Below are 21,208 nucleotides of genomic sequence, written 5' to 3'. Positions count from 1 at the left end.
GTTGGTTAGAGTGGTCCATAAATTCTTTTGCTGAAATGATTCACAAACCAAGAGGAGGGAGAATCAAAGGTGTATAACAAGTTATAAGCAATCTCTCTCACCTGGCTTCCTTGAATCCACTGGCACATGCTACTTGAGACAAATATTTCTTGTAGGCCAATGAGCCAATTATTTCACAAAGTCTGCATGGTACAACATAACATCCACAGTACTGAACTAAAACTAGGAAACTCTGTCTTACAAAGAAGTTATATAGCCAAAGGGATCCGGGCTTTAATTTCTGACAGTCATAATTTCCACAGAATTTGCTGAGTCTTAGACAAGACTGGCTTCCAGAGGCTACTTAGCAGGAAAGTATCTGTTTTTATTTGTATTGTGACTGAGGAAAAGTTGGCACATAACATTATAGAAATTTCAGGTGTACCTTATAATTTGACATCTGCATACCCTACGAAGTGATCACCACCAAAAGTCTAGTTGCCGTCATCACCACACAGCCAATCCCCTTCACCCATTTTGCCCACACCCAACCTCCTTCTCTTCTGGTAACTATCAGTCTGTTCTCTGTATCTATGAATTTGTTTTAATCGTATCTTCTTTATCCATTCATCTATAGATAAACACTGAGGTTGTTTCTATATTTTGGCTATTGTAAATAATACTGTAATAAACATAGGGGGTCTATATGTCTTTTATTTTTTTTCAAGTTCTTTTTTTAAATTAAATTTATTGGGGTGACTTTGTCAATAGGGCCATATAGGTTTCAAGTGTACATTTCTATGATACATGCTCTGTACATTGCTTTATGTGCCCACCACCCAAAGTCCAATCATCTTCCGTCACCATATATTTGGCCCCCTTTACTGTTTACTACTCTCCACCCCTTCCCTCTGGTAACCACCACATCGTTGTCTGTGTCCATGAGTTTCAGCTTTATATCCCACATATGAGTGAAATCTTATGGTTCTTAGCTTTTTCTGACTCACTTATTTCACACAGAATAATATTCTCAAGGTTCCATCCATGTTGTCACCAACCTTTTCAAATTAGCATTTTTGTATTCTTCAGATAAATACCCAGAAGTGGGATAGCTGGGTCATATGGTAATTCTATTAATCTTTTTGAGAAATTTCCATACTGCTTTTCATAGTGGCTATAATATACCAATAGTTTATAAACTTTTTTAAAGAGGTATTTTATTTTTTCAAATGAAATTTCATGTGAATTATCATACAAAAAACAAATAACAGTTTATCTTAGTATACAATTATAAGTTTGAATATAATAATTACTAAAAAAGTCAAACAACAAGAATACAGCTGTTTTAATAAATAAAAACTGAAAATCTTGAGTTATTAATGAAAGTTGCAGCTTTATATCAGCTTCAACATATCAATTATTTCTGTACTTTGTTTATTTGCCAAATATGAAAAAAATAAAGATGCAAACAAACTATTACTACCACTTGCCAATGTCTCACCTTATTATTTCAGAATAGTTTTTAGTTAAATTCCTGAAAATTTGAAAGAGGATAGTAAGTAATCTTCATGTCAAAGTTGGATCACCAAAAATATCTAATAATTGTTCATACTTTTTAATTCTGAACATAAAAATCATACAAGTACCGCAATCTCACAATAAATATTTTAGGTTTTTATAAGATTTCATCATGATGGACCATGCCACATATTCTTGTTATTGGCCAGTTGATTACTATACTATACTGTGACAAAAGCACATCCCAAGAATCTTAGCCTAAGCCTTTATAGTCAATTAAATACAGGAAATAAGAGAGTTAGTGATACTCTTACTTAAATAATTTTACATGAACAAATATGCACAGGAAAAAGAAATGCCAGTGTAGAAGCACAATCTTACTCGAGTCACATTTATAAAATTTTAGTATTTTCAAAGCATTGATTTAAAAAGTTTTATTTTGAGGTCAGAGTATGGGACCTCTTGACCCACCGGCTTGAGCATGGGATCCCTTATGGTCGCTGGCTTGAGCAAGAGGTCACTGGCTCAGCTGGAGCCCCCCCAGTCATGGCACATATAAGAAGCAATCAAAGAACAACTAAAATGACACAACTAGGAGTTGATGCTTCTCATCTCTCTCTCTTCCTGTCTGTCTGTCTCTTCTCTCTCTCTCTTAAAAAAAGATGTTTTCTCTTTTGGTAAATAATACACATGAACGTCAAATGAAATTTACTTCAAGCTGGCACCTGAGGCACATTCCAAACTCTTCTACCAAACCCTTAACTGCACCTCTGACAAATTAACCAGCAAAATTAACTACTTCCAATGTCACTATTTTCTTTACTCTCTTTACCATAAAGCCAAATAGTCAAGTGACCAAAGGCAACTCATTCATTAATTTATTCAATAAATATAACTGCACTCCTACGATGTGTTGGGGACTGGCTGGGTACTAATTATCACTGGTAATAAAAAAGACCTCTACACTTTGGAACTTAACAGTCTAGAAGGGGCTACAAGCGTATTAATGACCAAAATCAGCAAGAAACCTAGTTAATCTTTAGATAATTAAGAGTTAAAAGTAGAAAATATAGTTTTGTATTGTGATGCTATTGAAATGTTTTCTACTTCTCTTACTTTAAAAAAACGTCCTTTATAAACCCACAAATAATCTGTTGTGCCAAAATTTTCATCTCTAAAACACTCACCAATAAATAAAATTTGTGATATATATATGTGTGTTTCAAATTTCATTCATATAAAATGTCAGGAGGTGAGCTGATTTTGAATTATTGATAATGAGTAAAGACTATCATTCTAGCCCTGGCCAGGTGGCTTAGTGGATAAAGCATCCACCCATATGCCAGTGCATATAAATGTATCACTTAATGGAGAGTTTTATTTTTTAAAGGCTAGATAGCAGAGTGCACTATATGCCCTGTGATGTTTAAGGTCTTTTTCACAGTAATTAATAAATCCTTAGCACAAAAAAATTTATATAGCACTTATTACATGCAGGTTTCTGTGTTAATCACTCAGTTCTCATATGTGGTCAAAGAATTATAGCTTGAGTCAGGAGACAATTAACATTGGCTAATTAAAGATCTACTAATTAGTCCTAATTAAGTGTAAGTATAATACATTTATATATTAATGACACATTAATAATAAGGTATTTAAAAGGTAACCCTGGAAATTTTATGGTACCATCTATATCTCACTGATTGAGCAAACAAATTTCTGCTCATTTTGATCCATATTTCAATGGACTGATATGTGATCCCCAAATCTGCTGATGTATAGTTAATAGATAAGATTTGGCTTTACGTGATAGTTTAATCATAAAAAAAATAGTTTTGTTTTCTAAGCTTTCTTTTTCTATTATACCATTTAATTAATTTAAGAATTTTCTGAGTTCTATCAAAGAATTACTAGCACCAATTCCCTACTCACAAAAATTAAATAAAAGGCATCGTAATAAAATAATAAAAATTACTTTTCAGCACTATTTTCTTAATTGAATGCTCTGAGGGTCTTTTATAAACCAGAAACTGTTCCTGGCACTGAGCATACAAAAATAAGAAGATTAAAGACCAGTGGGGAAATAAACACAGCAATAAGTAAATTCAGTACAGCTGGCAGAAGTATGCCCAGAAAGGAAAGGCCTCCAGCCTAGCCAAGGGAGGTGAGGAACTGGGTAGGGGAACCACCAGAAGGCACCAGGGAAGGTCATCCGAAGGACATCCTGGGAATGATGCCTGCGCAGGGTCTTGAAAGTTGAGTAGGAGTAACCAGGTAAAGAAGGAGGCGAAATTTTTAGCAGACATAGAAGTCTGAAATAGTATATTTATTGGATTATAGGAAATTTTTAAAATTATGTTCTACCAGGACCCCATGGCCTTTCTGCGGCTTTTGTTCCTTTGAACTTTACCATTTCATCCTTAATTTGCTCATAATGGGGGGGGCCAGTAAACTCCACCATTTGAAGGCTACATGTCTGTAAATCTCAACCATCCAAAACATAGAAAGGGACCTTGAAATGCAATGTGGTAAGAAGTAGAAGATGACATTAAAAAGGAGACAAAAAGTACACAATAACCTGGGAATATTTAGTGTAGGAGCATTCAGCTCTGCACAGTTAAAACCCCCCATGAGAATATACTATAGAACAACAAATCACCTGATGGTCAGAACAGTGACCCAGGGTCGCCAAGATAAAGTTCTCTCTTGTGTACTTGTTTATAAAGCAGGGAGCTGTATAATAAATACACTTAGATCTCCATCCAATATTGTTTAAATAAAAAGGTTTCATACTGAATGGGAAACATGCCAATATTTGTGAACCACCTCATTTCTCAACCATACCAGATAGAAGGAACTATTACAGCACAAACAACAAAATTTAGCAACATAAAGAGTCTTTGGAGAGAAAATATTTAAGATCACAGATTGTGAAAAAAAATGTATAGCTTCTGATTTATTATGTGCATTAACTATTTTTACATGACAAGATATTTATTTCAAAAGCTTATTTCATCTCATATTTCCACACTTAGAAAGTCTCAATAAATTTCTTCTGAATGAAGAATGAATTTTAAAAGATTTTCTATGTGAAGTGAATGACTGACTATACAGCTTCACATTTCTCAATAAACTATACTATTTCAATTTGGCCAACAAATTAGACAAAGACTAAATTTATTCCATAAATTATTCCATTTTCTTACACTGTCAAGAAATGAGAGGTATAGGTCAAATCCCTATGCAAATTAAGACCAAAATATCAAAATAACATAAAAATACTTGATTTTAAATATCAAAGCCATGAGCCATATTAGTCAATCTTGGGTGGCTATAAACGAACTAGATATGTTACTGCATTAAATAAATACTCTGTCCTCAAAGACCTGAACTTAGAATAGCCTAATTCACATTGTTAACCATTTTTAAATTTTTACTTTTTGATTTACATGTTGAAGTTTTTGCATTAAGCTTACTGTATACTATGTATCTCCATGGACCTACAAATTTAGTTATCTAAACTCACAACTGATCACTTATGTATATTCTATTGACCATTTATAAATCACTTTCCATATATAGTCTGTACATTCTGAATTAAATTCTACACAAACTTTTATTCCTTCCTTATTCAGAGCCTGCATCCAGGCTTACCTAAAAGTGTTTGTCATGGCATTAATACCTAAAGCAGCTAGTTAGTCAATAATATCTTTACTGCACATCAAATAAATGGATTTGGTAGTATTAACATTTACAGAGAAACACTGAAGTTTCCACAGATTTACACTAGTCTGTACCTTATCTGTCAGAAGTGAAATGGTTAAGATTAGGAAAAAATAGTGTTGTAGAACTGATTTATAATTTCAGAAAAACAAAATCAGCAATTCATTTGTAATATAGCATGAGAATTTCTTAAATTATTTTTCCTGTCCTTGGCCAGTGAAACCTTTATGTGTTAAAAATTATACTTCATAAACCATTTTAAAAATATTCAAAGTGCCGATTTGTATGAGTTACTTTTAAAACCCTGATAATTTAAATTTATAAAGCATAAGGAGTTTATCATATGAGAAAACGGTTGAAGCATTATTCAATAATGGCCATTTAAAAGTTTCTATGCACACATAAGCACATACTGTTCATTGATGCATTACTGGGCATCCTACTTAAAAAAATATGTATCTATGGGCCAAGGCAGTTAAAAATATTGTTAGCGTACCCGTGTACACACTGAGGATTTAAGACTATACTATTGCACTCAGTTATATTGTGAAACAAAAGCTTTACCATATTTATTTTCATGTCCCAAAATATTTAATTTAACGATAATGACTTCCTATACTCTAAAGCTGCCAAAGATCAAGGTTCATGGCAATTAGAGATCTTTTTATTTTTATGAAGAGAATATCCATGCTATTTAAAATATCTATCAAATTAACTTTTTAATTAGGTGTCATGATCTCATTTATTAATTGAATGAATATATTTCTCATAAATTCTGATTTTCTAAATATCACCACCTCCCCCAACTTGAGATGTATCTACCATTTTCAAGGCTTTAGAAACACTTGTTGAAAAGACTATTGAAAAGTTTACAACGGTAGTATGAAATTTTAGTTATCCCAAAGAAGTACATACTGGAATTTTTTTGAGAAGTAAAGATAAATATGATTTTCAAAATTAATTCAAATGAAACTCAATGTGAACCTGATGTTTGGTTAGGGTTAAGAAGTATTATTAGAAGATCAAGTTCCAAGGGACCAGCAAGTGCCAACCACTTTAAAATTTATCTTTCCCATATAACAGTATTTATTCTTAGAAGAAGAAAAAACAGTCACCTTTCCTTCTAAACAAGCCACTCAGATTAGCCTAATTCCAATAGACACTGAGGCCCTAGATTGGGGAGAAACCCCCCCCCCAAAGGATTATTCATTCCAACCCAGGTTTGCTGCCATTTCAGGGACGCCCCATAAGTACTCTTCCTCTGCAGACTTAAAAGCTCATCCCTCATGTTTGACACCCCCTAAGAAATAAAACTGCGAAAAAATTACCACTTTCCAAAATCAGGGTTAGGGGAGGCAAATGAGAGATGAATGAGAAACGACGCGCTTTGCCCTCTGAATAGCCTCGTATTTACTTTTGACAAAAGAAACAAATAGAAGCAAAACCGAGATTCAGGAGGAACTCTCTCCGCTGCTTGCCCTGACGAGCTTTTCAAAGACCCCTCAGAAAAGAAGCGGGCTGGAGGCTCACCTTCCATCTCGCCGCCGGGCTGGGCTGGGCTGGAGCAGCAGCTCTCACCACCCGGCCACTCCACGTGCTCCTGCCTTCGCCAGGACGCAGCGCGCAGCTGGCGGGAGATTCCCGGCGCGGGGAGTCCCCGGGATCAGCCGCCGAGTCGGCGCAGAGCGAAAGGGGCAGGAGCCGGCGACCCGCGGGTGCGCGGGGTTACAGCGGCGCTGGCTGGCGGCGGCTTTAAAAGACGCTCACCGAGGCGCGCAGGAGGTCCTGCGCCTCCATCCCCTTTTTGAATGTCAAACCTGAGAACCCCCAAAGAGTGGAAATGGCGCCATCAGTAAATTCTCTCAAAAGGTCTATTTTAGAAGGACAAGGATGGAAAAGTACTATCATACTGGGTGACTGACGGGCAGGAGAGTCTGGATGGCTTCCTTGCAAGTTTAAGTTCAAAAGAGGTTTGTCTTAAATTGAGCAAGATCCGAAACTTTTGGTCTAGATTCGGGGATAATAACCATGAATATCGATGAGAACTAACTTCATTCGAAGTATTATGTTTTTCTACCTCAGTTATTTCCTTTCACATGATAAAAGTTCTTAGTCCAAATTTCCAGAACGTTCTAAGACGATTCAGAAGAATTTGGGCACTTTTATCAACTCAGCTTTTTCATTTTTGGAAGCAATTCCCTCACTTTGGTTTTCCCTTCTGGGAACTACTCAGCTTATTTGTCACCAGTCACAAAATACTACACACTCTGTGTATGTGAATGTTCGATTACCCTGCCTTCTTCCAAACAGGACCTGAGACAACTTACAAAAATACATAATGTATCAGAGAATTAAGTTTTAAAAAAGTAGAATTAAGGTGGGGGGTGCTAAGATAGTAAAATCAACTCAAAGGTGTTAGTGCACAGAGATGTACCAGTAAACATCTTTTCCCAACATCCTTCCCACTTTCTAAATTTTTATTTATTTATTTATTTTGTTTAGAGAGAGAGAGAGAGAGAGAGAGAGAGAGAGAGAGGGAGAGGGACAGACAGGAAGGGAGAGAGATGAGAAGCATCAAGTCTTCATTATGGCACCTTAGTTGCTCATTGATTGCTTTCTCATATGTGCCTTGACCATGGGCCTTCAGCAGACCGAGTAACCCCTTGCTCGAGCCAGCGACCTTGGGTTCAAGCTGGTGAGCTGTGCTCAAACCAGATGAGCCCGCCTGCACTCAAGCCGGGGACCTCAGGGCTTCGAACCTAGGTCCTCTGAGTCCCAGTCCGACGCTTTATCCACTGTGCCACCACCTAGTCAGGCATCCTTCCCACTTTATAGAGGTAAAGCATACATTTGACTGGAAGGAGAGGAAAGGGGAAATGACCACATAACACTTTAAAAAAAAAAGGCTTTTCTTCACACTGAAGTCTAAGAGACATTGTTCAGTCTTTATAAAGATACCTAGTGTGTTGAGTTGGACAAGTGAATGATTCCCTAAAAGGCCACTTCCACCCTTGGTATAAATTTATATCATTAGCATATATAAATATATTTGAGACTTAAGGTTGGAATTTGTGCATAAGCAGATCATAACAGAAGAAACTCACTCTTACAAATTAAAGTATGCTTGCAATTTTATGAATTTTAGTTTATTTTAAACATACCTTGGATTAGGAGGTGTGTGTGTGTGTGTATGTGCATGATTTTTTAAAATGAGTGAATACCTTAGGTTGACTTTGAGACTATGGTACCTTGACAACATCACTATAGCTTGCATGGGTTGGAGTTCTACAGGATAATATCAACTACAGAGAAATACTCTAAACACCAGGTCTAATTTTAGTATTGAAAGGGGAAATTTGTTGTTTGTTAGTTTCTAAAAGCAAAAATAGCACATCAAAAGTAGCAGAAGAGGAACTGTAAAATTTCACAGGGATGGTGTAAGGATGAATAGTTATTACTTGGTTATTAAAAACTTATATAAAAATTTTTTATATTCCATGACATTGTTCTTTATACTTAACATTGGAACAACTCTCTAAATAAATATTACAACTCTCTAAATAATTCAAAATTGAGTATTCTGGATTTCAGAGAGTAATGCCGAAGGAGATAAATAAAAAGTAAATTGGGTAAGGGATTTATGTAGCTACTCCACACACCTTAAGTGTGGGCTTCACATAGAACTTCCTTCCAAAAAGTACAGTAGGGGGATAATTTTATAGTAGAAAAACCCAACAAACACAATCTCAGCCAGATTATCAAGGTAACATTAACAGTGATAAGGCATGTTGATAGAATACACACTTAATATAATGTGATGAGAATGGCATTTTACCACTGCAGTCTTCCACACCCAAAACCCCATCTAATTATGAGAAAAACATCAGATGAGACCCAAGAGAGAGGCATTCTGCAAAGTGCCTGACCAGGTTTAAAGTCAGATTAATGTCATCAAAACTGTCATTAACTGTCAAGGTCATCAAAAACAAGAAATGTCTGAAAAACTGTTAGAGCCAAGAGGAACCTAACGAAACATGATAGCTAAATGTAATGTGGGATCCTGGATGGGATCCAGGAGCAGAAAAGGCACATTAGCTGAAAACGAAGGAAATCTGAGTAAAGGATGGACTTTTAAAACTAGTAATGTAATAATAATATTGATTCATTAATTGTGAGAAATGTACCATACTAATGTAAGATGTTGAGAAGTAGGGAAAACTTGGTAGGAGTACATCAGAACTCTCTGTACTATCTTTGTAATTTTTCTGTAAATGTAAAATAAAGTTTATTTCAAAAGTGGATAGGTAGTTTCAACAAACAACTACTATTCATTTGGATAAGTCTCTCCTGATAGTACTCAAATTTATCATACTGGATTTACAAGGCTCAATTACTTATAACAGGGAAGTTAATACAACACTGGATTTATAATGTACTTGGACTAAAATTGGAATGATAAACTTCTAGGGAATCAAAGAAAGATAATACCTGAATTTGTCTTCACTATTCTCACCTTAAGAAGGAACCGTTGAGGCTAAACATGAATCTAGACATGGTAACTGACATGGGTGGATCTGACTCACTGAATCACATTTCATGGCTTATGCTATGTAGATAAAATTAACAGTGACTAAAAATGAAATCACTGACAAAGGTTGCTCCCGGACCCATCTGACATAGTCCAAGTACTGACTCGGCTGGAAGGAAATAAAACTGAAAAAAAAAAAAATCCTCTTGATCTCACCCCAAATAATCATTCTGCACCCTGTCTGAACCTTAGGCTCTCCGCCCACCAGCCTACTCAAAACCACGACCGAGGGTGTCCCGCTGCTAAGAAATAGACAACACGCACAGCCTTTCAGGCCACCAAATTAATAGCCAGGAAGGGACCATGACAGACGTGAGCTTGGCCTCTTTTGAAGCACTCTTGATCTTGACTTAGTTATCCACACAGGAAAAGCAGATTTGGAGGTCCTGCCTTTCCATAGGGCCCGTTTCTTTTTTTTCTTTTTTTTTTTTTTTTGTATTTTTCTGAAGCTGGAAACGGGGAGAGACAGTCAGACAGACTCCCGCATGCGCCCCACCGGGATCCACCCGGCACGCCCACCAGGGGGCGATGCTCTGCCCCTCCGGGGCGTCGCTCTGCTGTGACCAGAGCCACTCCAGCGCCTGGGGCAGAGGCCAAGGAGCCATCCCCAGCGCCCTGGCCATCTCCGCTCCAATGGAGCCTTGGCTGCGGGAGGGGAAGAGAGAGACAGAGAGGAAGGAGGGGGGGGGGGCGGAGAAGCAAATGGGCGCTTCTCCTATGTGCCCTGGCCGGGAATCGAACCCGGGTCCCCCACACGCCAGGCCGACGCTCTACCGCTGAGCCAACCGGCCAGGGCCAGGGCCCGTTTCTTAGAGCAAGGTTACTACACAACCATACGCAGATTTGCATGCAGGGTCTCTCATGTCATCTGATAAAGTTGGAAATGAAAAATGAATGTTCCTCTTCGAGTGGGAAGGCCTGAGGACACCCTGGGGGCGCACCGGTGGGGTTCTTCAGGTTCTTCGTTTTGTGGGTAGAAGAACGCAGATGGGTAAAAACTGGGTGTAAGAGTTTGAGAAATGTACACAGTTTCAGACTCAGTTCACGAGGGGGAAAAAAAGGCATAGGAAATGGTCACGCAGGTGGCTCTCCGCTCCCCGTGAGAGGACGATGTTCTCACAAGCTTCTCCCTTCCTAGGGTCCTAATATAATGGCACACTCGACGCGCCCCCACTGCCATACTTGGGACCCGCAGTGTTCTCCTCGTGGAACTCTTCAGCCCCTAGACTACGGACGTATCAGAAACGCCAAGCCTTGGGTTCTTTCCTTCCCTCTTTCCTCCTGGCACGCGCTGCTGGGAGAACTAAGACGCCGAGGAACCGCCGGACGGGAGGCGCGAAGCCCCCGGCAGGACGGCGGCCGCGTGCACGCCTGGGGGCGGGGCGCTGGCCTCCCGCGCTCGGGTCTTAGCCCGCTCGCCCCGCCCCCAGAGCCCGCTCGCCCCGCCCCCGGGCGTGACCCCGGCGGTTTGCTCCGCTCGGTGGAGGAGAGATGGGAGGTGTTGGGCGGGGCTGAGTTGGAAGGGGCCTGCCCTGGACGCCTCCCGCGACGCTAGCCCGGGAGCCGCGATGCGAGCGTGGCTCCTAGCCTCCGCGGTGCTCTGGTGTCTCACCAGCGGTGGGTGTCTCCCGCCCGGCCTCCAGGCCTCTCCCCTCCTGCCCGCCCGTCCCCTTCGCCTCGCCCCGCCCCGCCCCGCCCACTCCGAAGCCCCTGGCTCCTCTTCAGCCTGAAATGTCAGTGGTTTCTTTTCCTCCGCAGTTGGTTGGCAGCGTTTTTCCCAATTCACTGAGAAAGGCTTCATTTATGGCGAAACAGCACACACAGGTAATAAAAGCCGCTTCATTCGCACAGCCTATCGGAAGAGCCCGGCTGCCGGGGACCTGCGGAGGTTCCTCCCGTGGAGGGGAAGGCAGCGAATGCTTACTGACCGTCTGCCTGGTGCCGAGCGCTGCCTGAAGGTTGCGTGTTTCACCCTTACAGCGAGCGACGCGACGGCGCCTTTAGTGGTATCACCTTGTCGAAAGCCCCACAGCTCGGAAGGAGCTAGGATTCAATCCAGGGCTCCTCTGATGCCACCTCACTTCCAGGGGTCTCTGCTGCTTTGCAACGTGCCAGGCCCCTCAGAGGGGTAATTTCCAGGACTGGAAGTTTCTGTTTGGAACGCCCTTATCTCTCCCTTTATCAACTAGGAGAATTCCTACACATCTATTAAAGGTTCAGCTCAAATGTCCTTTATCACTGTGATGAAACTTTTTCACACTCCTCAAGGAAAAGTAGTCACATGGCTCACCTTAGATAACTTTGGGCCGGTTTGTAGCATTTGTCATGTTTGAAACCTCTGAACGTTTGGACCCCGCCCTCCTCCGCCTCCGCCAAATTAAAAGACGATGTCTTCTTTATATTTTCAGAACCTGACATTCAGTAGGCTTTAAAATATCTTGGTTCCAAGCAGATTATTGCTGCTTCCACCAAATCTGAAACAGAATAGGTAACTGCAGAAAATCGCCCTAGTATGTGCCATATAGGCTAATTATTGTTTCCAACAGAGGACATTTATAGTTAAATATCAAGTTTCCCTTAAGGGTGACAATGATCATCTTTAAAATAGTTTTGCAACCAAGCTCAAGCCCTTTTCTGATCTTTAAATTGATTTCATTAACCCTTCAAAAATTATGATTGATTGCAATGAGTACTGAATTTGTACATTGTATCGTGTACATTTTTATAAACAAAACCATATCATAGTAAAGAAATTAACTAGTAGTCAAGAGTTTTTAAGAATGTTAAAAACAGGCCTGACCAAGTGGTGGTGCAGTGGATAGAGCATTGGACTGGGACACCAAGGACCCAGGTTCGAAACCCCGAGGTCGCCAGCTTGAGCGTGGGCTCATCTGGTTTGAGCAAGGGTCATGGGCTTGAGCTCAAGGTCACTGGCTTGAGCAAGGGGTCATTAGCTCTGCTGTTGCCACCCCTACAACCTACACCCCCATCAAGGCACATACAAAAAAGCAATCAATGGACAACTAAGGTGCCACAACAAAGAATTGATGCTTCTCATCTTTCTCCTTTCCTGTCCTGGCTGTCTGTCCATATCTGTCCCTCTCTCTATTCCTGTCACATACACACACAAAAAAGAAACAAAAAGGGCTTTGGCATTCTAAATGTTCTAATGAATGATATTTAAAGTAGTGAAATCTGAAAAGAACTTATCTTTGGGACAAAATGGTAGGAAGTGTATTTATTAATTTAATTTTGCTATGTAATGTAGTTATATATTATTGCATTTTGCCACAGTGACGATATATGTAGAATTACATCACAATAGCCCATTCCTTGTCTGTATGGATGCAAAACGTGCTGAAGAAGAAACAGTGGACCCCACGTACTTATGGATTGGGCCTAATGAACATCTATTAACAGGTAAATTATTCTATTTTAATACCATCTTTTTTTATAGATGTGAACATATGTTAGAAAAACACTATCACTTATTGGAATGAACATATTGAAATTTAATTTTAATTGCAGTTTCACTTGCTCCATTCTTAGATCATGTTGTGTCTTGGTCTGTGCCTTATTTTCTCCTCATGTAAAAATTGAATTAGTAATTTTTACATCTTACTTCCCAGAGCTGTATTAGTTTTAAAAATTGTATAAAACTGGCCTGACCTGTGGTGGCACAGTGGATAAAGTGTCAACCTGGAATGCTGAGGTTGCTGGTTCAAAACCCTGCACTTGTCTGGTCAAGGCACATATGTGGGACCTGTGGTGGCACAGTGGATAAAGTGGTGACCTGGAATGCTGAGGTCACCGGTTCGAAACCTTGGGTTTGCCTGGTCAAGGCACATATGGGAAACAACTACTATGTGTTGATGCTTCCCACTTTACCCCCTTTCTCTCTCTCTCTCTCTCTCTCTCTCTCTCTCTCTGCCTTCTTTCTAAATGTAAAAAAAAGGCACATATGGAAGTTGATGCTTCCTGCTCCTCCCCCCTTTCTCTCTCTCTATCTCTCACTCTCTCTCTCCTCTCTAAAATGACTAAATTTAAAAAATTGTATAAAACCTAAACTTTATCCTTGTAGCACTTGTAAAAGGAGATGAAGTATCTAATATGTAATTTTTCATGATATTAGAAGAGTGTCTTGGATTATAAACATTAATATCTATCTTATGTGAAAAATTTGTATAGTATTGCAGGGCTATGTAATTTTATTTACTGAATTACTGGCATAAATGATTGAAATTAGATGCTAAGAAATGAATTAGAGAAAATCAAAATCTGTTTCAAAAGTGTACTTATCTCGCCCTGGCCGGATGGCTCGGTTCGTTAGAGCATCGTCCTGAAGCAGAGGTCGCCGGTTCGATCCCCGGTCAGGGCACATAGAGGAACAGAGTGATGTTCCTGTATCTCTCTCTCTCTCTCTCTCTCTCTCTCTCTCTTTTGTCTCTCTCTCTCTCCCCCCTTCCTCTCTCTCTAAAACCAATAAAATAAACATTTAAAAAAAAGTGTACTTATCTCATGTGGTTCTCCATAGAGTAATATGACTGAATTAAGATTTTGTTGAATTCTTTTTTGTTTTTTACAGGGACAGAGAGAGAGAGAGTCAGAGAGGGGGATAGATAGGGACAAACAGGAATGGAGAGAGATGAGAAGCATCAATCATCAGTTTTTCGTTGCAACACCTTAGTTGTTCATTGATTGATTTCTCATGTGCCTTGACCGCGGGCCTTCAGTAGACCGAGTAACCCCTTGCTCAAGCCAGCGACCTTGGGTCCAAGCTGGTGAGCTTTGCTCAAACCAGATGAGCCCGCGCTCAAGCTGGCGACCTTGGGGTCTCGAACCTGGGTCCTTCCACATCCCAGTCCGATGCTCTATCCACTGCGCCACCACCTGGTCAGGCAGATTTTGTTGAATTCTTAAAGTTAAAATAGTCTATTAAGTTTTAAATTTTTGTATTTATTTGTTACCCCAAGTTTACTAAATAATGTTTGAATTGTTATGTGTTAAATAGCCAATTAATTTACTATTTCTGTTTAGGAAATTATCGAGTAAATATAACTCAAACAGGAAAACTAATGGTGAAAGATTTTCTGGAGCCTCTGTCTGGACTTTATACATGTACTCTTTCTTATAAGACCGTCAAAGCACAAACCCAAGAAGAAAAGATGGTAAAGGAGAAATATGACTTTATGATGTTTGGTAAGAACACAAGCACATTTTAACTTAATATACTTAGTTTGGATCAGCATTAAGAATATGGTTTCTTGCCTGACCAGATGGTGGTGCAGTGGATAGAGCGTTGGACTGGGATCCAGAGGACCCAGGTTCAAAACCTCGAGGTCTCCAGCTTGAGCGTGGGCTCATCTGGTTTGAGCAAAGCTCACCAGCTTGAGCCCAAGGTCGCTGGCTTGAACAAGGGGTCACTCGGTGTGATGTAGCCCCCACCCTTGTCAAGGCACATATGAGAAAGCAATTAATGAACAGCTAAGGTGCCGCAACGAAGAATTCATGCTTCTTCTCATCTCTCTCCCTTCCTGTCTGCCTGTCTCTATCTGTCCCTCTCTCTGTCTCTCCCTGTCTCTGTCACACACACACACACACACACACACACACACACACACACACACACACGAATATGGTTTCTTTAGTGGAAATGAATCTGTTCGATATAATCATTATGACTGAACAAATATTTTAGGTGCATTTGACCAGGCAAATGCTTAAATTAATGTCAAGATAGTGTATCTTATCCTGACCAGGTGGTGACGCAGTGGATCAAGTGTCAATCTGGGATGCTGAGGACCCAGGTTTGAAACCCTGAAGTCGCTGGCTTGGGCACAGGCTCACCAGTTTGAACATGGGGTCCCTGGCTTGAGCATGGGATCATCATAGACATGACCCTATGATCCCTGCCTTGAGCCCAAAGGTCACTGGCTTGAGCAAGGGGTCACTGGCTCAGTCCCCCCTTCTCCCTCAAGGCACATACAAGAAACAATCAATAAACCTGACCAGGCAGTGGCGCAGTGGATGGAGCGTCGGACTGGGATGAGGAGGACCCAGGTTCCAGACCCCGAGGTCACCAGCTTGAGCGCGGGCTCATCTGGTTTGAGCAAAGCTCACCAGCTTGGACCCAAGGTCGCTGGCTTGAGCAAGGGGTTACTCAGTCTGCTGAAGGCCCACAGTCAAGGCACATATGAGAAAGCAATCAATGAACAACTAAGGTGTCGCAACGAAAAACTGATGATTAATGCTTCTCATCTCTCTGCGTTCCTGTCTGTCTGTCCATATCTATCCCTCTCTCTGACTCACTCTGTCTCTGTTAAAAAAAAAAGCAATCAATGAACAACTAAAGTGCTGCAACTACAAGTTGATGCTTCTCATCTCTCTCTCTAAAAAAAAAAGAGAGAGAGAAAGTGTATCCTAAATAATCCCCTTTTAGCCTCCCACTTCCCACTGTTTAGATATGTAATCTTCTTTATCACATTTGTGTCTGGTATCTTAAAAACTGATGCTTAATCCAATAAAGCAAATTAATGATCCCTTTCACTGGACTGTTCTGACAACAATGTCACTCTGCCAATTAAGACCCTCCTCCCTGAAATCTTATTTTTTCCTTGATACTGTTAACTTATCTATCTTGCCAGTCCACAGAAGCCATTTCTTTACTTGTAATGAATAGGAAATGTATCAGATGAAATTTTATTAAAGTTATTAATTTTGTATATTTTTGTGAGACCAAACTGATAAAAACATTTTCTTGGATAAGTTAAGGTTCTATGCTGACGAGCAAAGATGGATGAATTTACTATTGCATGTTATATGAAAATCGTTAGAGGAAATTAATGCTAGGCACATTTTTCTTCTCATCTTTCTTCAAGCCTATCGGGAACCTGATTATTCATATCATATGGCTCTACGTTTTACCACAAAGGCTTGTGTAGGAAGATATAATGAACAGCTTTTTAGAGTGCTGAAGAAAATCTTGAATAATTTAATCTCTGATTTGTCATGTCATGTCATAAAACCATCATATAAATGCCATTTTGTTAAACTTCCAAAACAAGGCCTCATACACGAGCTATTTATAACCTTTCAAGGTAAAAAATTTTTTTAACTTTTCTTTAATTTTATGAGTTTAATTTTGAACCATGACAGATTACAAAATTAATTACGATATTAATGTGAGCTGTCTTAAGAATAGCAGGTCTTAAATGTTTGTTAAGCACTAAAGTATATTATTGGTCTTAGCTTGGTTTTAGTTTTTAAAATTAACACATTATTTACCTTCAACTGTGACATACTGTTGCTTTCTTTTTAGAAGTCAACATTATTTTTATAAATATGGATTTTAACTATGCAGCTAATATTTAACACAGTTTTTTATAGAATTTTAACTTGCATTTGGGAGAACATAAAAGGGAGGAACCAAACCAAATTTATTTCTATTTGTTTTGAAGCCTTGTAATTACCTCCATTAACCCCCAGATGGAGTAAAATCACAATGTACAAATTATTCAAATTGTACAACTTTTATTACTAGGATTAGATAGATTAAACACATGCATCCATTCATACTGAATTCAGCATTTAGAGGAGGGGTAGTCAACCTTTTTATACCTACCGCCCACTTTTGTATCTCTGTTAGTAGTAACATTTTCTAACTGCCCACCAGTTCCACAGTAATGGTGATTTATAAAGTAGGGAAGTAACTTTACTTTATAAAATTTATAAAGCAGAGTTACAGCAAGTTAAAGCATATAATAATAATTACTTACCAAGTACTTTATGTCGGATTTTCGCTAAGTTTGGCAGAATAAATCTTTATAAAATAACTTACTATAGTTAAATCTATCTGTTTATTTATACTTTGGTTGCTCCGCTACCGCCCACCATGAAAGCTGGAACGCCCACTAGTGGGCGGGAGGGACCAGGTTGACTACCAGTGATTTAGAGCTTTATTGGCATGTTTGGAACTTCATAGAATCCTTTTGTGAAGATACCATTTTTTCCTCTCCAGTTAATTCTTATGTGCCACCATGGAAAGGTGCATGCAATGATACTGTTGACTGTGAAGATATCACTAATCATAATATCCTCCAGGTGAGAATGTCATTGTAAGGAGAAAGTATTTGAATAGTCAATAAAGCTATTTAAAATTTCTGTAACTATTTCAGAAATCTATTTCTCCATGTGAATACTTATCAATACATTCTAAGCAAGCAGACTTAAATTATCCTTTTTTTAATATATATTTTATTGATTTTAGAGGGAGGGAGATATTTTAGAGGGAGAGAGAAAAGGACAGCAACATGGATCTGTTCCTGTATATATCCTGACCGGGGATTGAACTGGCAACCTCTGCACTTTGGTACAATACTGTAACCAACTGAGCTATTCAGCCAGAGCTAAATTCTTCTTTTATTTGAAAAACTTAAATATGAAGTGTTACTGACTTTTGGTTTTGGTTATTGAAACAGATTGTGACAGTCTTGGCTGTTTCAAGATGCTTTGTTTTGGAATAGTACATGTGGAATGTCATATAGCTCCCATGTTAATATATGTTTATCTATGACAGAAGGCTGGGTCCCTGGTGTTTGTTCCCCAGATGTTAACTAAGCAGCAGCTTGCAGAACAACCTCACAGTCTGGTTGTCCTAAGTTAAATTGGTGATTCTTTTAAAACTGTATGATAATCACAACAGTTGCTGTCTCTTCTCCCGTCTTCAGAGGCTAAGGACATAGTTTTAAAAAATCCCTTCTCTCTCCTGGTCTAGTTCCTGAGCCCTTCCTTTTAATATTGTGCGTGGATTATGGGGAGCACTGAGTTTATATTAGTCATTACCATTACCAAACTCTATGCTCAAATACTAAAATGTTTATCAGTTTGTAATGCTGATTAGAGGAAAGTTTTACTTGGCTCTTTGGAATTAGAAACGATAAACATTATCTACAAATGGAGTAGATATGCTGCAAATAGTTCAACCTAAGTGTTTATTAACCTCAGTTTAATTTTTCTTAAGCATTGTACATATGAATTGACAATAATTGATAAGGTCAAGATGAGACTAATTTTAGCATTAACACATAACGTTTCGAGTTTATCCTGTTGTGTAAAAATGGACGGCATGGGCATGCTTATAGTACATCAGATTGCCTCTGATGCAGGAGGAGAAATTGGTTCACAGTTTAGTCAGTGTACTTCTCGCTGGTATTTTAAAATCTAGGCAAGAGATCGAATAGCAGAATTTTTCCGGAGCCAAGCATATATTTTCCACCATCACTATAATAAAACTCAACCAGCGATGCATTTTGTGGACCACAGTTTACAAATGGAACGTATGGATAGCTGTCGTCCAGGCTTTGGGAAAAATGAAGGTCTACACAGTAATTGTGCTACTTGTTGCGGTAATTATAAAATAGAAATATCTACAGATGATATATTATAGTCTTGTCCCCCTGAAACCTATATAATTTTATTAACCAATGTCACCCCCAATAAATTCAATAAAAAATTTTAAATGAATATATAAATATACAAATATTTAGAGTATAAGGTCAGAAGAATAGATGAATAATTCACTTAGGATAATTAATTGCATTGAGTCTTTTTTTTTTTTTTTTTTTCACAGAGACAGAGAGAGAGTCAGAGGGATAGACAGGGACAGACAGACAGGAATGGAGACAGATGAGAAGCATTAATCATTAGTTTTTCGTTGCACGTTGCGACTTCTTAGTTGTTCATTGATTGCTTTCTCATATGTGCCTTGACTGTGGGCCTTCAGCAGACTGAGTAACCCCTTGCTGGAGCCAGCGACCCTGGATCCAAGCTGGTGAGCTTTTTGCTCAAGCCAGATGAGCCCGCACTCAAGCTGGCAACCTTGGGGTTTTGAACCTGGGTCCTTCCACATCCCAGTCCAATGCTCTATCCACTGCGCCACCGCCTGGTCAGGCTGCATTGAGTCTTTATGGTAATCCCCTTACAAAAAAGTTATATTTGGCTAAAGGGAAGTAAAAATTCAAAGGCCAAATTTCTAAATATAATTATCTTCATGTATATCAATTCTTCCTAATGTGCTCTTTTATATTACAGAACATTTCTATAGTGTTCTGACTTAAGCTACTATACTGTGAAGGAGAACAGAATGGCCCTGCCTAGAAAACAGAGAATTGGAAATAAGAACAAGAAAACTAGAAATAGGAACTCATAAATGGGGCACTGCAGAAGATACTATAAAATGCTGTTACTAATTAAAAATAGAATTCTAACTTTCTCCTGCCTTTAAAATCATTAAATTACAATGTTTGAAACTTCCAAATAGTCTCCACAACTTAACTGACTGAACATTACTTACTATGTCATAGGTATAGAAATGGTGTGATATTAACGGCTGATTTATATTATTGGTATAAAATACCTCTAACTGAAATTATAATAATCTGCTCCGTGTGTTTTCTTCTGCAGTGGTTTGTGTTCCTGGGACTTTTAGTCCTGATTCTAATGTTACTTGTCAGACCTGCGTTTCCATCCATACCTACGGAGCTAAATTTTGCCCATAAACTTCAAACAAAAGCTGCAATATGAAGATTAGGAGTGAAAGCATTGTTACTTGCTTGTGGAATTGGGGGGACATAAGATTTGTTCACACCCCCAGAACATCATAGTTCCATTGAGCAAGACCAAAACATTGGAAAACATACATTTAAGAAACTTTAAAAAGATAACTGACATGGCATTTCTAAGAAGGCATTTAATCTAATATCTCCAGTGTACAAAGGAAAGTGTAAGTATTAGTGGATGATTTTTAATGAAATATGTTTTGTTGTTTATGAACTAAATCTGTTGCTCTGTGCCTATGCCTACATTAAGGTCAAGAAGAGTAGCAAAGCATAATAAAATAAAAGCTTTATAATTTCCCTATATTAATTTGTTTGAAGTCACTCTTATATGATATAAAGGCATATATATCACCTTTGTATTTAGAAGCGAAAAGTAATTTCTTTCGGTTCCTTTGCTTTTAGTTTGTTTTTTTACATAACTAATAGACTATTTTTAGTACAGTTTTATATTTATAGAACAACTGAGCAGATATGAGGTAGAGTTCCATGTCCCTGCTCTCGCTCACTCCCTCACCTCTCCCATTTCCCCTATTATTAACATCTTGCATTAGTGTGAAACATTTGTTACAAGTAATAAACTAATATTGATACATTATTAACTGTAGTTCATAGTTCACATTAAGGTTCATTCTTTGTGTTATACAGTCCTGTGAGTTTTGAAAAATGCCTAATGACAGGTGTCTACCGTTACAGTTTCATACAGAATAGTTTTAAATCCCCTGTGCTATACCTGTTCATCTCTCTCCCTCGCCCTAGAATCCTTGACGACCACGGATCTTTTTAC

General features: G+C 38.8%; 2 protein-coding genes across 2 annotated transcripts in view; one reads left to right on the top strand and one right to left on the bottom strand.

Moving 5' to 3' along the window:
* The window catches only part of IKZF3 (IKAROS family zinc finger 3), a 94,466-nt gene extending 87,513 nt beyond the window's left edge, over positions 1–6,953 (bottom strand). The window contains exon 1 of the mRNA XM_066364278.1: positions 6,751–6,953. Within this exon, the coding sequence (XP_066220375.1) occupies positions 6,751–6,757 (7 nt within the window). The 5' untranslated portion in view covers positions 6,758–6,953. The remainder of the gene's footprint in view (positions 1–6,750) is intronic.
* A 4,364-nt stretch (positions 6,954–11,317) lies between these two features.
* On the top strand, positions 11,318–20,391 carry ZPBP2 (zona pellucida binding protein 2). Its single transcript, XM_066366379.1, has 8 exons — positions 11,318–11,425; positions 11,567–11,632; positions 13,103–13,228; positions 14,846–15,007; positions 16,687–16,905; positions 17,826–17,908; positions 19,032–19,212; positions 20,270–20,391. Exons 1-8 carry the CDS (start codon positions 11,377–11,379, stop codon positions 20,362–20,364), a joined length of 981 nt encoding a protein of 326 aa, XP_066222476.1. The 5' UTR covers positions 11,318–11,376; the 3' UTR covers positions 20,365–20,391.
* The last annotated feature ends 817 nt before the right edge of the window (positions 20,392–21,208 follow it).

The sequence above is a fragment of the Saccopteryx leptura genome, chromosome 2 (genome assembly GCF_036850995.1).
Source record: "Saccopteryx leptura isolate mSacLep1 chromosome 2, mSacLep1_pri_phased_curated, whole genome shotgun sequence".
NCBI lineage: Eukaryota > Metazoa > Chordata > Mammalia > Chiroptera > Emballonuridae > Saccopteryx > Saccopteryx leptura.
This window is presented reverse-complemented; position numbering and strand designations above follow the sequence as displayed.